The following is a 14,491-nucleotide window of genomic DNA, read 5'->3' as shown; positions in this document are numbered from 1 at the left end:
CCGCGACACGCGCGTGGAACTCTGAGGGGTGACCATCCCAGTCTCCAGCCGCAGGTCACCCTAAGTCGGGGGCCCTGTCGTCCCCCTGTCCAGCTGCAGGCTGAAGGCCTGGCCGATGTCTAGCCCTACCCCGGCCTCCTGCCGCGATTAGGGCACAGTCCCTACATCCATGTTATTTATTGTGTACAGACCCGTGCTTCCCGGACAAATAAAACTACGCGGCAATGGAGGTGCAGGGCCGAGAGGCTCGGAGTAGGCTATAGGTACAGTGGGCGGGGCGGGGCGCCGCGGCCGGGTGGGGCTTGTACGTCATGTGACGGGGGCGATTCGGCCCGGCCAATCCCAGCCGGACAGCATGGGGCGGAGGGCGGTCGTCATTGGACCTAGGCGGCGGCCGCCCCTGCCTCTGCTACCTGTTGCTACGGGAGCCGTAGAGCTGCAGCGCAGCAGCACGCGGGAAGGCTCGTCTCGCGAGAGCTCTGCTCCTTTCTTGGCCGTGGCAGCTGCAGCGGCTCGAGGGACCGCCATGGACGCGCACGAGGACTACGTTTGGCCGCGGGCAACCTCAGAGCTCATACTCCTCCCGGTCACGGGTCTGGAGTGCGTGGGGGAGCGGCTATTGGCGGGTGAGTTGTGGTTCGAGGCGCGGGCTAGCGGAGAAGAAACCGAACGCTCGCCTGGGGAGGGGCCTTAAGAACAAAGGGATGCCCCGTGTGGGAGGAGGACGGGCGGCGGGCGGGAACCCACGGCATGGCGGGGCTGAAGCGCAGCCTAAGGAGCCCAGGAAACAAAGAGCTGCGGTGGTTCCCGAGGCCTTTCAGAAACTGCAGGTGATGCGGAGAGGGCGGCTGGGGGCGGCAGAAAGGTGCAGGGAAACGCGGTCGGCGGGGGGGCGGGGGAAGGGAATAAGAGACGCTTGTGGACGAGTCGCGCGGGGGCTTCATCGTTCCAGCGAGGATGCGGGGGGAGCTCCGTGATGAAGCCCCCAGTGGGCGAGTCCAGGGTCCGGGGCGTGGCCTTTCGGGGGTGGGCCAGCCCAGGAGGGGGTGTGGCCTCTCGAGTGAGAGAGGGGCGGGGGGGGCTCTTTCCCTAGATGGTGGGGGTGAAGAGCCTCTGAGCAGCATGGAGTCGCGGGAAACCAGAGGATGAGATCTTTCTGAGTAGGCCAGTGCTCGGGGAGGCGGAGGCTGAGGCCCCTCCCGAGATGGTTGGGGTCCAGGAAATCCCATGTCAGTGCCTCTTCTGAGGAGGGTCGGCGCCGGGAGCGAAGGACAGGGACCCGAGGCGACAGAGCCCCATCGAGCGGTGGAGTCCGACTGGAAGCTAGAACTAGTGACTTATGTTAGAGCTGCTGAGTTTAATAAGGGTCGCAAGGCAGGGCACTGGCTGGCAAGCCTTGAGTGAGCTGCTCCGAGTCCTAAGAGGGGTGGATGTACGGGGGTGGGAGATTAGGGCGGGCGATGACCCAGTTTTGATTTGCTGTGAAGGCTCTGGGAGCCCAAGGTTCCTACCGTGAGCTAAACTCCTGAGGCTCCTGGAGGAGGGAATAGGTAGGCAGAAAACTGAAGAACCACAAGAGTAAACTCGGGGAAAACAGGATTTAAGACAGAATTTGCCACTTTATGGAAAAGAGGCCGTTCTTGGGAGGATTTAGCAGGCAGAGCGGAAGGGCTTTGTCTAGGTGAAGAGGCTGGAGAAATGAGCAGAGACTAGTCCATTTCAGCCGTCGATCTGACTTATCTTTAGGGGCATAAAGCCCCATTGGTGAAGCCCCACTGAGAAGTTTTTAAGCAGGGCAATGGCTTGTGAAATTTAGTTTAGTAAGCTTTTAAAGTGAATTCATCTACTTCCCATTATTTCCAAAGTGACTTTTCTGTTGACAGTTCTCAGATCCCACCCCTGTGAACCTATAGCCTGAATTCCCAGCCCTGTTCTCACGTGAGTGCCAGGCTCAAGTGCACAAGGGCCTGCGAGTTGGAGTACTCCTGCTGGCGTTCGAGCTCAGGTGGGGACATCAGCCATGCAGGTGCCAAGCTGGAGAACCTGCCTCTCTCACCCGCCAGGCCAGCCTGGTTGATGCTGCACTTCATACACGTAGCATGTGTGTGTCTTTTTCTACCTTTATTGCCATGATTTGAGGCCATGCGGCTACGCCTCCCCAACCCCCCCTCAAGTAGCTCATCCTTGAACCTTTTGTTTCCTGTTCTAGCCATGTTCCCCAAAGCTCTCACTCATCTCAGGGGCCTCAAAATTGATGCTTCCTCTGGCAAGAAAGGTTCAAGCCCTCTCCCTCCTGCCTGTTCTTCCTTTGATTAACAACTGCTGATTCTTGATTGCTGCACCTAAATGTTATGTTCTCAAGTCGACTTCCCCTGGCAGTCACCCATTCTGCTTAGATTAGACCAGGGTTTCCCAGTCTCAGCTCTAGAGATTTGTTGAATCATGTCACGCTTTGTGTGAAGGGCTGTCTACATTGTAGGATGTAACTGCATCCTTAGCCTCCACCAGATGCCAGCAGCACACACAGCTCCCAGCTGTAACAACCGAAAGTGTCCTCAGACATTGCCATGTGTCTTCTGGAGGGAAAGTGTCCCTCTGTTGAGAACCACTAGAGTAGCTTTCCCATTTTGTTTTGTTTTTTTTTTAATTTGGCTGCAGCGCATAGAGTGTTTGGTCTTCATTGCAGCTTATGGGATCTAGTTCCCTGACCAGGGATCGAACCCCCCTTCGTGGGGAGCACAGTCTTAGCCACTGAAACACTGGGGAAGTCCCTCCCTCGTTTCACATTCTTAAAGCAACCTATATAGTTCTTTCCTGGAACATATCAAAATGAGAACTACGGAGTGTACCTGTGTGATACTGTTATAGAGCTTAAATATTTGTTTATTTGGCTGTGTCAGGTCTTAGAAACAGACTGTGCTATACAGTAGGTCCTTGTTGGTTATCTGTTTTTTATATAGTAGTGTGTATGTGTTAATGCCAAACTCCTAATTTATCCCTTGCCTACCACATTTCCCCTTCAGTAACTACCATGTTTCCCCTTCAGTATCCATAAGTTGGTTTCTGAAACTTCTCAGTTTCTGTTTTGTAAATAAGCTCATTTGTATCTTTAAAAGCTTTCTGATTGCACCCTATGGTATGTGGGCTCTTAGTGCTCAGCCCAGACCAGGGGTTGAACTCAGGCCCTCGGCATTGAGAGCACAGAGTCATAATTGCTGGATCACCAGGGAATTCCCTGTTTGTAAAACTTTTTGATAATTATTCTGCCTGGTGTAGTGATACCTCGTTGTAGTTTTGATTTACATTTCTCCGATAGTGATGTTGAGCTTTTCATGTGGGTTGTTTTTTTTTTTTTTTTGCTATCTGTTGTGTGATAGTGTTTAACATCTGCCTAATCCGCAGAAGCAGGGTTTTATTCACTACTCCAGCATGTCGTTCATTGTCTGGTTTATAATCAGACAATTAAATTTAAAAAATTTTAATTAAAAAAAAAACAAACATGTTTTTTTTTGGCTGGACCACACTGCCTGCGAGATGTTCCCCAATGAGGGATCAAACCCAGGCCCCAGCAGTGAAAGCTTCAAGTCCTAACCACTGGAATGCCAGGAATCTCTCAAATAAATGTTTATTGACTGTCAAAAGATTGAGATTGCAGGCTGGGAATAGCATGAGGGATTGCTACTGTCATCTCTAGTTAAGAGGTATGTCCTGGACCGAAGTCACTGTGGTCGATTGGATTTGCAAACTCTTTAGAAAGTGAAATCTCCAGAATTTGGAGATAAGAGGTGGGCTTCCCAGTTTGGGGCTGGGGTTGGGCAGAGGATGGTAATATTAGGTCACTGGGGTGAGGAGCATGGAGCGAACTTGAGGATGAGCTAGTAGACGAACAAGCCTGCAGGGCAGCCAGGCGGCAGCTGAGGCTCACAGGAGTGTCTGCTTCCAAACTGCGGGCTGCCTCTCCCCACTGTTATTGAATGTGCTCACATCTTCTGAGATACAGAGAAGCTCCTGGAAATCAGGAGGGGTTCTGCTGTGGTCCAAAAGTGGAATGCTTGACTTCTCAGTTGCCTGTTTCCTAGGGGAGGAGTTAGTGTGAAGAAGGTCAGTGAGGCCGAGGATTTGAAGACTAAAACTGAGGATTCCCGTCTGAAGCATGAGAAGTTCGGTGGGATGAGGAGGAGATGGGAGTTTGACGAATTCATGGTTGAGCTGAGTGTCATGGGAAGCTGACAAGGGGCTCAGAGAGAGCGCTGAGAATACAGCTGAAGCTGAGAGCAAGCTCAAGCCTGCAGGATTGAGTGACCTAATACGTTCATAAGCTACCTGCTGAGCAGTTCCCTTGCTCCCTGTCTCTTCTTGGCCCGTGAGAATTAGAGGAGGGGTTCTGATGTGGCTTTTCGCCTCTGTCCAGGTGAGGGGCCAGATGTCCTGGTATACACCTTGGATTTTGGTGGACATCTGCGGATGATGAAGCGAGTGCAGAACCTGCTTGGCCACTATCTTATCCATGGGTTCCGAGTGCGACCAGAACCCAACGGAGACCTTGACTCGGAGGTCATGGTGGCGGCGTTTGGCAGCAAGGGCCTCCGAATTGTGAAAATTAGCTGGGGACAGGGCCGCTTCCGGGAGCTGTGGCGCTCTGGCCTGTGGAACATGTCTGACTGGATCTGGGATGCCCGTTGGCTCGAGGGGAACATTGCCTTGGCCCTGGGCCACAACTCGGTGGTGCTGTATGACCCCGTGGTAGGGTGCAGCCTGCAGGATGTGCCCTGCACGGACAGGTGCACCCTCTCCTCGGCCTGTCTAATCGGAGACACCTGGAAGGAGCTGACTGTAGTGGCTGGCGCTGTTTCCAACCAGCTCCTGGTCTGGTACCCAGCAGCTGCTCTAAAAGACGATAAGCCTGTAGTCCCCGACCGACGGGTCAGTGGGCACGTGGGGGTCATCTTCAGCATGTCTTACCTAGAAAGCAAGGGCTTACTGGCCACAGCTTCTGAGGATCGAAGCGTTCGCATTTGGAAGGTGGGTGACCTGCGGGTTCCCGGGGGCCGGGTCCAGAATATTGGGCACTGCTTTGGGCACAGCGCCCGTGTCTGGCAGGTCAAGCTCCTCGAGAATTACCTTATCAGTGCAGGAGAAGACTGTGTGTGCTTGGTGTGGAGCCATGAAGGCGAAATCCTCCAGGCCTTTCGGGGCCACCAGGGCCGTGGGATCCGTGCCCTAGCAGCCCATGAGAGGCAGGCCTGGGTGATCACTGGGGGTGATGACTCAGGCATCCGGCTGTGGCACCTGGTAGGGCGTGGGCACCCGGGTTCGGGGGTCTTTGCGCTCTCCTTCAAGTCCCACAGCAGACCAGGTGTCCTCAAGGCTGTGACGCTGGCTGGCTCGTGGCGAGTACTGGCTGTGACTGACGCAGGGGCCCTGTACCTCTATGACCTCGAAGTCAAGTGCTGGGAGCAGCTGCTGGAGGACAAGCGCTTTCAGTCCTGCTGCCTCCTGGAGGCAGCCCCTGGTCCCGAGGGCTTCGGACTGTGTGCTCTGGCCAACGGGGAAGGGCGCGTCAAGGTTGTACCCATCAACACTCCGACTGCAGCTGTGGACCTGACCCTGTTCCCAGGGAAGGTGCACAGCCTGAGCTGGGCCTTGAGAGGCTACGAGGAGCTTCTGTTGCTAGCATCGGGCCCCGGCGGCGTGGTGGCTTGCCTGGAGATCTCTGCGGCACCCTCTGGCAAGGCCATCTTTGTCAAGGAACGTTGCCGCTACCTCCTGCCTCCAAGCAAGCAGAGGTGGCACACGTGCAGTGCCTTCCTCCCCCCAGGCGACTTCCTGGTGTGTGGGGACCGCCGGGGCTCTGTGTTGCTGTATCCCTCCCGACCAGATCTGCTCAAGGATCTTGGGGTGGTGAGCAAGGTTGGGGCGATCACCTCAGCGCCCGGAGCAGGCAGTGGTGAGGGGGAGCCCTCCTTGGCTGAGTGGGGCCCTATGTCCACCCTCCCTTCTCTGCACGGGAAACAGGGTGTGACCTCAGTCACCTGCCACGGTGGCTACGTGTACACCACAGGGCGTGACGGTTCCTACTACCAGCTCTTTGTGCGAGGCGGGCAGCTTCAGCCAGTGCTAAGGCAAAAGCCCTGTCGGGGGATGAACTGGGTGGCTGGGGTCCGTATGGTGGCCGACGGGAATATGGTCATCCTGGGTTTCCATGCCAATGAGTTCGTGGTGTGGAGCCCCCGCTCGCATGAGAAGCTGCACATTATCAATTGTGGCGGAGGGCACCGCTCCTGGGCCTTCTCTGACACCGAGGCGGCCATGGCCTTCGCCTACCTCAAGGATGGCGACGTGATGCTCTACCGGGCTCTGGGTGGCTGCACGCGGCCACATGTGATTCTCCGGGAAAGCCTGCACGGCCGGGAGATCACTTGTGTAAAGCGTGTGGGCAGCATCACCCTGGGGCCTGAGTCTGGGGTGCCCAGCTTCCTGCAGCCTGACCACCCGGAGCCCGGCGAGCCTGTCGAGCCCGGCAGTGAGGGCCCTGGCCTGATCGACATCGTGATCACGTGCAGTGAGGACACCACCGTCTGTGTCCTGGCGCTCCCCACAGCCACAGGCTCGGCCCACGCGCTTACAGCGGTCTGTAACCACATCTCCTCGGTGCGTGCAGTGGCTGTGTGGGGTGTTGGCACCCCAGGTGGCCCTCAGGATCCTCAGCCAGGCCTGACCGCCCATGTGGTATCTGCGGGGGGCAGGGCTGAGATGCACTGCTTCACAATCATGGTCACCCCAGACCCCAGCCCCCCAAGCCGTCTTGCCTGCCACGTCATGCACCTTTCATCACACCGGCTCGACGAATACTGGGACCGGCAGCGCCACCGGCACCGGATGATCAAGGTGGACCCTGAGACCAGGTGAGGTGCACTCCCGACAGCAGCGAGGGCTGGGCACGCAAGGCCAGGCTCCGAGTGACGTCTGTCTTTTGTGCCCGCAGGTACATGTCCCTAGCTGTGTGTGAGCTGGACCGGCCTGGCCTTGGCCCGCTTGTGGCTGCTGCCTGTAGTGATGGGGCAGTGAGGTGAGTGTAAAGCACTGGTCCCCAACCTTTTTGGCACCAGGGGCCAGTTCATTTTTCCACAGTGGGTGGGGGCAATGGATGGGGATGAGATAGTTCTGGTTTTGCCTGCTGTTCACTTCCTGGTCTGGTTCCTAACAGGTCATAAACCAATACTGGTCTGTGGTGCAGGGGCTGGGGCTTCTTAGTGTATAGGACCCAAGAAGCCTGGAGGCAAACGAAAGGGTGTACAGATGTTCAGAGTGGCTTCTGAGCTGGACTACCCCCCGCGCCCCAGGCTCTTTCTCTTGCAGGACTCTGGGCGGCGACTGCAGCTGCTGGCTGAAACCTTTCACCACAAGCGCTGTGTCCTCAAGGTGCACGCCTTCACACATGAGGCACCCAATCAGCGGCGGTGAGAGGGCCTGCGTGGTGGTCCCACATGGGTTGGGGGCCTCCTGTTGCTTTCCATCTCCCTCACCCAGCTGCTTTCTGGTTTCCAGGAGGCTGTTCCTGTGCAGCGCAGCCACCGACGGCAGCTTGGCCTTCTGGGACCTCACCACCATGCTGGACCAAGACTCCCCTGCCCTGGAGGCTGCAGCGGACCTTGGGCTGCCCTTCCGTGAGTAGCCACACTGCCACTGGCTGCGCCCCCCTGCACGCACTCAGCCGTGTGTCAGGCTGGGTCCTGACAGCTGTCCTCTCCTCTTCCTCCAGAGCTGGGCAGCCCCTGCCTGACGGTGCAGGCTCACAGCTGTGGTGTCAACAGCCTGCACACCCTGCCCACCCGTGAGGGCCACCTCGTGGCCAGTGGCAGCGAGGACGGCTCCCTCCACGTCTTTGTGCTTGCCGTGGAGATGCCGGAGTTGGAGGAAGCGGTGGGGGGTGCTGAGCTGCTGCCCCAGCTCCAAGTGCTGGAGGAGTACTCCGTCCCCTGTGCGCACGCTGCCCATGTGACAGGCCTCAAGATCTTAAGCCCCAGCCTCATGGTCTCGGCCTCCATCGACCAACGGCTGACCTTCTGGCGTTTGGGGCATGGTGAACCCACCTTTATGAACAGCACGGTGTACCACGTAGCAGATGTGGCCGACATGGACTGCTGGCCTGTGAGCCCAGAGTTTGGCCACCGTTGTGCTCTGGGGGGCCAGGGTCTTGAGGTCTACAACTGGTACGACTAAGACATCCCGCGGTGGCCGGCATGCTGGGCATGGGGCCTGCTCACAGACAGAGTGACTGTCTGTGCCCATGCCTGGTGTGCCCAGAGGGGAGGAAGAGGCAGCCGCGGGTCCCTGACTTCAGAGCAGGAGCTGAAGGTGAGTAGGATGCCACCTGGACAGACCAAGAATACGCCCCACTCCCACCACGGGACAAAACCTTGTCACACAATTTATTTTGGCTCCAGATCACTAAAAACAAATCCAGATTCCCCCCCCCCCGCTCCGCCCCTTTCAGTTGCTGACTTGGTGGACATTCCTGGATCCTAAGGCCTCTGTGGCCTTAAATGTGACTCAGCGGAGGGAGACCCAGCATGGCCAGCCCAGCGTGGAGCACTTCTCGCACGGCCCGCAGGAGCTGCAGACGGGCAAACATCTGACCAAACAAGTGTGGCCGAGGCTCCTGGAGGAGAGGAGGAGGCTGCTGGTCTCATCCTTTGCTTTCCCTGTACCAACCGCCCCCATCTGCCCTTTAGCTGTGCACTTACCCCTAAGATGTGTACCCGGTTATAGTATGAGCTGAAGTCCATGCTGAGCTGGACCAGGAACTTGCATACCTAGACACAGAGACCAAACTGAGGCCCTGGCCCACCCCTCCTTTTGTCCCCAGATCAGAATAAAGAATAGTGTGTGCAGTGAGTCCTGCTCTTCCGTCCTCACCGTCTCTGTGCGCGCAGTGACGTGAAGCCCTGGGGCGGTGCGGGTCAGGGTCAGGGCTGCCATCTGCCTCAGCAGGTCTGAGAAGGGGAGGATGCTGTTGAAGAGTAGCAACCACTCACCCTGTGGGGGAGAAGGGCGCTGGGAGGGAAAGGCCCGAGCTTCCTACACATGCCAGCTACCCAGGAGGGGTGCTCACCTCATCACGAAGCAGGGAGAAGTCTAGACTGCTCACAGGCGGGAAGGTGGGGTACAGACCTTGTTCCACACTACACTTGTAACCCTCAAAGAGGGTGGCGAGACGTGCGCAATTATACATGACAAAGGTGCCACTTTTGCTGCCCTTGGTAGAAATGCTGCTGTCAGCCAGGGCCAGGAGAAGCTAAAGAATAAAGGCACAGCTGCACGGGGAGGACTGCCACCGCACAGCCTGTCCCCCAACTCCAACCCCCAGCCCTGGTCTGGCAAGATGCCCAGGCTCACCTGACTCTGGGGGGCTGTGCTGAGCATCTCAAATTTAACGGCTGCCACAGAGAGAACCCTGAAGATATCCGTCCAGGCTGCATCTGAGAGAGTACGGATCAGTCAGTCTCTGCAGGCAGAGAACAAGGGGCATGTGTGCAAATGACCTCCCCCTACCGGAAGCACAAGCAGGGTCTCCCAAGTGTACCTTGTTCCAGGTTCTTGCCATGCTTCAGTGATGACACCTTGCACACCTGGGTGTGCCGGAGCCTGCATTGAGAAGAGAATGAGGAGGACTGGTGGGCAGAGTCCCCCCACCTCCACCGGCCTGGCTCGGTGACCTGCCTTCCAGCCTCACTCACTCGTAGTACTCGGGGGCAGTCAGGGTGCTGGGCGCACCAGCTACTTTCACTGGGCCACAGACCAGGTGCTTCTGTCAGGAAGATAGCAGGGGTCAGCCACTGATGATACCCTCCAAGAACCTCAACGTGTTCCTGGACTCCCCGAGCTTCCAACCTTAAGACTCTGTCTCAAGTCCAGAGCCCTCTCCTAGCGCCTGCTGCATGTACCTAAGGTCCCCCTCACAGTCAGGTGTCACCTTCTGGACCCATCAGCTAACAAGTGGCATTTAAGGAGTCCTCTGAGGTTGCTGTGGGAAGGTTACCATCACTAACCTACCTGTGAGAGAGGAGCCTGATGATCCAACTTCCACCAGAGTAGATCCAACTTTTGTTGCTGGAACTCCTCCTCACAGCTCACTACGTGTAGGACCACGTAGCTATCTGCACCAGCATCTGGGGCTGCAGCCTGTGGGGTAGAACAGTCACTGTGGGGGATACACTACACCTGGATTGCCAGAAGCATACCAGGGTGGGGCAGCAGTCACTAACCAGGCCTAGGGAGCTGCCCACGGCCCCAGCCTGCACAGCCTCCTGGAGCTCGGCCAGCAGAGAGAGCAGATCCTCCGTCACTGGGGAGAGAACACACGGCTGAGGCTGGCCCGGGAGTGCGGGGGCGGGGGGCGGGGGTGGCGGCGTCCCGACTTTCTGGCCCCTAGATCCCGGGCCTACCCAGACAGCTGTCCACATTGGGGTCATAGCCAGCTGTGCGTCCCCGTTCTTCCATTAGTTCCTTCAGGCACACTCGACCCAGGGTGCCAGGGGGCAGGGCTCCAGCATAACCGGCAGGGGAGAGCTCTGCAATCGCGCGATTCCTCAGGGCTTCGGTCGAGGCTTTCTCTGAGACCTCGGGCCAGTCCACCCGCAGCTGCTGCAGGAAAGCCGTCATGTACGGGTCCCGCACAGCGGGGACTCGGCGCACACTCACCCTGCGAGAAGCGAGACGGCCGCCTCAGCCTGAGCACCTGGCTCAGCTCGCTCCGACTTCCCACTCGCAGAGCGGTGCGGCCTGCCCCCGCCCAAAGCCATCGCGCACCTTCGTTCTGGGCCTCACTCACCTGTGAGCTTGCAGAATTCGCGCCAGGTGGTCCGCCACAATCACGGCACGGAGCTGGCTCAGGCGGAGGGCGCTAGGGCTGCCGCGCAGCGCCGGGCAGTGCAGGACGATGCGCGGGGTAGGGGCGGTGGGGGCGGCGGGCGCGGCATAGGCGGCCCCGGAACCGAGCACACGTTCGAAGACCACGGACCGCTGCAGCCGAAGAGCCAGCCCCGCGGGGGTCGGCGCGCAGCACAGCACTGGGGCCACGCCCGGACCCTGTAGGCCAACGATGGCGTGAACCACGCCCTCGGGCACCTGTGGGAAGCCAGGGAGGTGAGCGGCCGCTGCGCTCCCACCTGTCTCCGGCCCACGTCCCCGCCATGCGCGCGCCTACCTGGTCGTCCCCAAAGCGCGCCTGCAGTGCGCGGCGCGGTGCCAAGAAGTCTCGGGCACGCAGGTGGCGGGCGTGCGTCTCCTTGAACCACACTGGTCCGCCAGGCCCCAAGGCCGAGTTCAGGGCTCCCAGCGTCTCCTCTACCCCGAGGCGCATGGCTACCGGAAGGGGCAGGCGGGACCGGAAACAAAACGTCGAGGCGGGGTTTCCGGGAAGGCCAATTGGTTGGGGCGGGGAACTGGCAGGGACTCCTGAGTGGACAGTGGACAGTTGCGCTCACTCCCCTACGCCGCGTGGTCCACCTGACTGGTCCGGACTAGGGTAAGAAATCTCGGGGTCTACTCCGGACTTAGGGCTCTGTCGCTGTTGCCCGCAGTAGCAACAAGGGAAAGAATCCACGCAATCCGGTGGGGCCCAGGCAAGGTTGTCTCTCTTACATTTATGTATTTGTATAACGTTTCATTTCCTCCATGTACACATGATCAATGGGGAAGGAAATAGCAATCCACTCGTTCTCTTGCGTGGAGAATCCCCATGGACAGCGGAGCTGGCGGGCCACAGTCCATGGGGTCACAAAGAGTAGGACACGACTAGTGACTAAGCACACATGATCAAAACGCCTAAAGTTACAAGTGGATTCTGAAATAGGGCAGGTAATATAAAAGCCACGTTCATGACCTACTGAAAAAAGTCACATTTTAAAGGGAATTTGTGGTCTTCAGTTTCAGGTTATTTGCAAGCATTCCCTCCTTTGAGATAGGGGTTGTCTTACTCCTAATGTGTCCACTCTGATAGAATTGCCGTTTTTCTTCTCTTGAATCTTGAATAATTAGAACCATCATAATAGTTTCCAGAAGCTTTTAATGCTCTCCTTTAACCTGTTGTACTGTAACAAGGACCCTCCCATTTCCTGGTTTAGACTACCAGCCATTGTGGGTCAAATAAGCAATGTGACCTGAAAAGACCCAGCTGAAGAACACTTTTCTGAGCGTCCAATTCCTCTACCAGCTCTTTCCTCTTTCCCATCAGGGCTGCTCAATGTCTTCACTTAACCCTTGTTCTCTCTTTTCTTAATAGGGATGGAACGTGAGGCACTAGAGCACTGTGCACCAGAGCACTGACAAGCCCCTGATCTCTGCCCTGGAGCAGTGAGTAAACAGAGCTCAGAATATAGAGGAACCGAGGGGCAGGAAAAGCCTGGCAAGAACCCCTTCTGGGCTAGGGCTGCAAGGCCCCGCTGGGAAGCTCCGAAAGAGCACTGGGCGGACACGACATTCCCGATGGCTTCTCGGGTGCCCACTCAACGGGAGTGATCGTGTCATTCCAAAGCGCTTTCCATGCCTCGTGAGCAAGACCAGGGGATGTCTGCTAACAGGACTAGGGGTCTGGAGGCCAAGCTGGGGACTTCAGCTACTCTAAGTGCATTAAGACCGTTGAGGGTGGTTTTACTCCAGGAAGTGAAGGGCTATCTTTAGCGAGCTGCGGGCTGAGGCGGCCCTGTGGGACTCAGCGCCACTACAGCCCTATCCGGAGGCCCTGGGTCCTCCCTCCCTTGCCAATGCTATCTCGGGCTCCAAAGGTGGCCACCGCCTCGGTTCTCTGACGTCTACGCCTGTCAGTTCCAGCCTGAGGGCACACCTGAGAAAGAGACGGAAACCAGAGCGACCCAATAAAGTATGTCTGGGGGTCGGGGGCTAGCCCACCCCACCTGAGTCAGGACGCTGCTCAGGCAGGAGAGCAGGGAACGAAATCCAAGCGCAGCTGGAATGCTCTGGAGACAACAGCTGCTTTTGGGATTCCGTTGCCCGCTGTCCAGCCATGGCGGGGCGGGGAGGGCGGGAGGGCAGTTTGAGAGGATTATCCTTCTCCCTAGGAAAATCAAAACCCCCATTCCTATCCCAGGAGGCGGACCCAGGAGTAGACGGTGAAACCAAGACGAATGGGAAAAAGCCGCTCACCTAGGCCCCCACACAACAGGTGTGGTGGGGGGGGCCTTCCCTGGGATAAGGTCTCGATTCGGATTAGATCCGCAGGGTACAGTTAGCCCTGTTGGTCCCACGCCGTCAGGGCCACTGTAGTGACGGCGGTGGGGCGGGCTTCGGGATCAGCCAAGAGGGAAGCGCGCCCGTGGGGTCGGAGAGGAAGGAAGTAAACCCTCCTCGGGGACTCCCCCGCACCCAGGGCCCTTTGTCCGGTGACGCTGCCAGTACCCGGAGCGCTAGAGGCCCAGTGGGCCCGCACTGCAGCGACGGAACTCCCGGAAACCCATTGCGACCGTCCTTGGTTGTGCCGAGCCTCCCGCCAGCCCGGCCCAGCGGGTAGGAGACGCGGCAACGTGCCCCTGAGGCCAACACACGGTGGGCGCGCAGAGATGCTGGAACCTGCGCGGGCGCCAGCGAGTCTCACGCCAGTAGGCCTTCTGATTCGGCTCAAGACGCGGGGCACGGGATTCTCGGAGCGCGAGCGAAGTGCGCGACAACAGGACGAGGCTCCAGCCACTGTCTACTTCACCGTCTGGTCCGGTCTGGCCCGGTAGTCACGACGAGCAGCTTAAAATTCCCGACCAACGCGTCCCCTTCCGCTTGCTCCGGGGGCAGAGTTGGAGCCATTTTAAGGCGAAACCCCCAGCCACGCCCCCTCGGGCTCCGGAGAGGCCAATCCAGGCGCAGCCCCGCCCCGTGCGACTCGCGGCCGCGACGCCAACGGTCGCGCGGGTGACGGTTAGGGAGGGGCGGGACTCGGGGGGCGAGCGACGGAAACCTGAGCTGCCCGCCCCGCCCTCGGAACCCGAAGCTCTAAAGCCGAGATTAGAGGCTGGGGGTTGTGGGCGGGCGCCACGCCCAGGCCAGGTGTGCGCGACTCCAACAGGTGCTCGGCCGCCCTCCCCCGGCCCTGGGAGCCCGGCGTAATGGCTGAGAGCTGGGGGCCAGGCAGTGCCCTGCGGCCCGCCGCGCCTCCAGGTGTCCGGCTCCCCCAGGGCGGCCTGCGGGCACCCGGGGCGGGGAGGACGGCAGGTGCTGACACCGGAGCCGCGCTGGGGTACGCGGCCTCTCCTGGGACCGAGGGCCCTGGCCCGCTCCCTCCCTTCTCCCGCGCAGGGCCGGCCGAGCCGCGCGGCGTCCTCCGCGACGCTGGGGGCGCTGCAGCCGCGCTGGGCTGGGGGACGCCGCGACCCCGTTGACCCTGCGCTAGCCTCCCTGCGCGCCGGTCCGCCATGGCCGCAGCGTTTGTGCTTCGGAACCTGTACCGCGCGCGACCCGCGCTTCGCAGTCCGCCCTCGGA

The 14,491-nt window shown here is 58.9% G+C and overlaps 3 protein-coding genes across 6 annotated transcripts in view; 2 read left to right on the top strand and 1 right to left on the bottom strand.

The window, feature by feature from the left end:
• Window positions 1–8,898, top strand: WDR6 (WD repeat domain 6). Its single transcript, XM_010851885.1, has 7 exons — window positions 1–626; window positions 4,412–6,905; window positions 6,986–7,069; window positions 7,344–7,460; window positions 7,549–7,667; window positions 7,763–8,358; window positions 8,498–8,898. The coding sequence occupies exons 1-6, from the start codon at window positions 356–358 to the stop codon at window positions 8,221–8,223; spliced, it is 3,546 nt and encodes a 1,181-aa protein (XP_010850187.1). The 5' UTR covers window positions 1–355; the 3' UTR covers window positions 8,224–8,358; window positions 8,498–8,898.
• Window positions 8,407–11,525, bottom strand: DALRD3 (DALR anticodon binding domain containing 3). 4 transcript variants are annotated; one of them, XM_010851887.1, is made up of 12 exons: window positions 11,210–11,525; window positions 10,835–11,130; window positions 10,449–10,705; window positions 10,269–10,348; window positions 10,057–10,185; window positions 9,741–9,811; window positions 9,587–9,648; window positions 9,400–9,482; window positions 9,116–9,298; window positions 8,920–9,039; window positions 8,748–8,816; window positions 8,407–8,662 (listed from the first exon to the last, which is right to left on the bottom strand). In XM_010851887.1, the coding sequence occupies exons 1-12, from the start codon at window positions 11,363–11,365 to the stop codon at window positions 8,543–8,545; spliced, it is 1,626 nt and encodes a 541-aa protein (XP_010850189.1). In that variant the 5' UTR covers window positions 11,366–11,525; the 3' UTR covers window positions 8,407–8,542. The 4 variants fall into 4 exon arrangements, with proteins under 4 accessions (XP_010850189.1, XP_010850188.1, XP_010850190.1 ...); XM_010851888.1 differs by having other exon boundaries at window positions 8,571–8,662; window positions 8,920–9,013; XM_010851886.1 differs by having other exon boundaries at window positions 8,407–8,816.
• A 264-nt stretch (window positions 11,526–11,789) lies between these two features.
• NDUFAF3 (NADH dehydrogenase (ubiquinone) complex I, assembly factor 3) overlaps window positions 11,790–14,491 on the top strand; it is a 4,085-nt gene continuing 1,383 nt past the window's right edge. The window contains exon 1 of the mRNA XM_010851890.1: window positions 11,790–14,484. Coding sequence (XP_010850192.1) covers window positions 14,424–14,484 — 61 coding nt within the window. The 5' untranslated portion in view covers window positions 11,790–14,423. The remainder of the gene's footprint in view (window positions 14,485–14,491) is intronic.

This window comes from Bison bison, unplaced genomic scaffold, assembly GCF_000754665.1.
Source record: "Bison bison bison isolate TAMUID 2011002044 unplaced genomic scaffold, Bison_UMD1.0 scf7180017864304, whole genome shotgun sequence".
NCBI lineage: Eukaryota > Metazoa > Chordata > Mammalia > Artiodactyla > Bovidae > Bison > Bison bison.
This window is presented reverse-complemented; position numbering and strand designations above follow the sequence as displayed.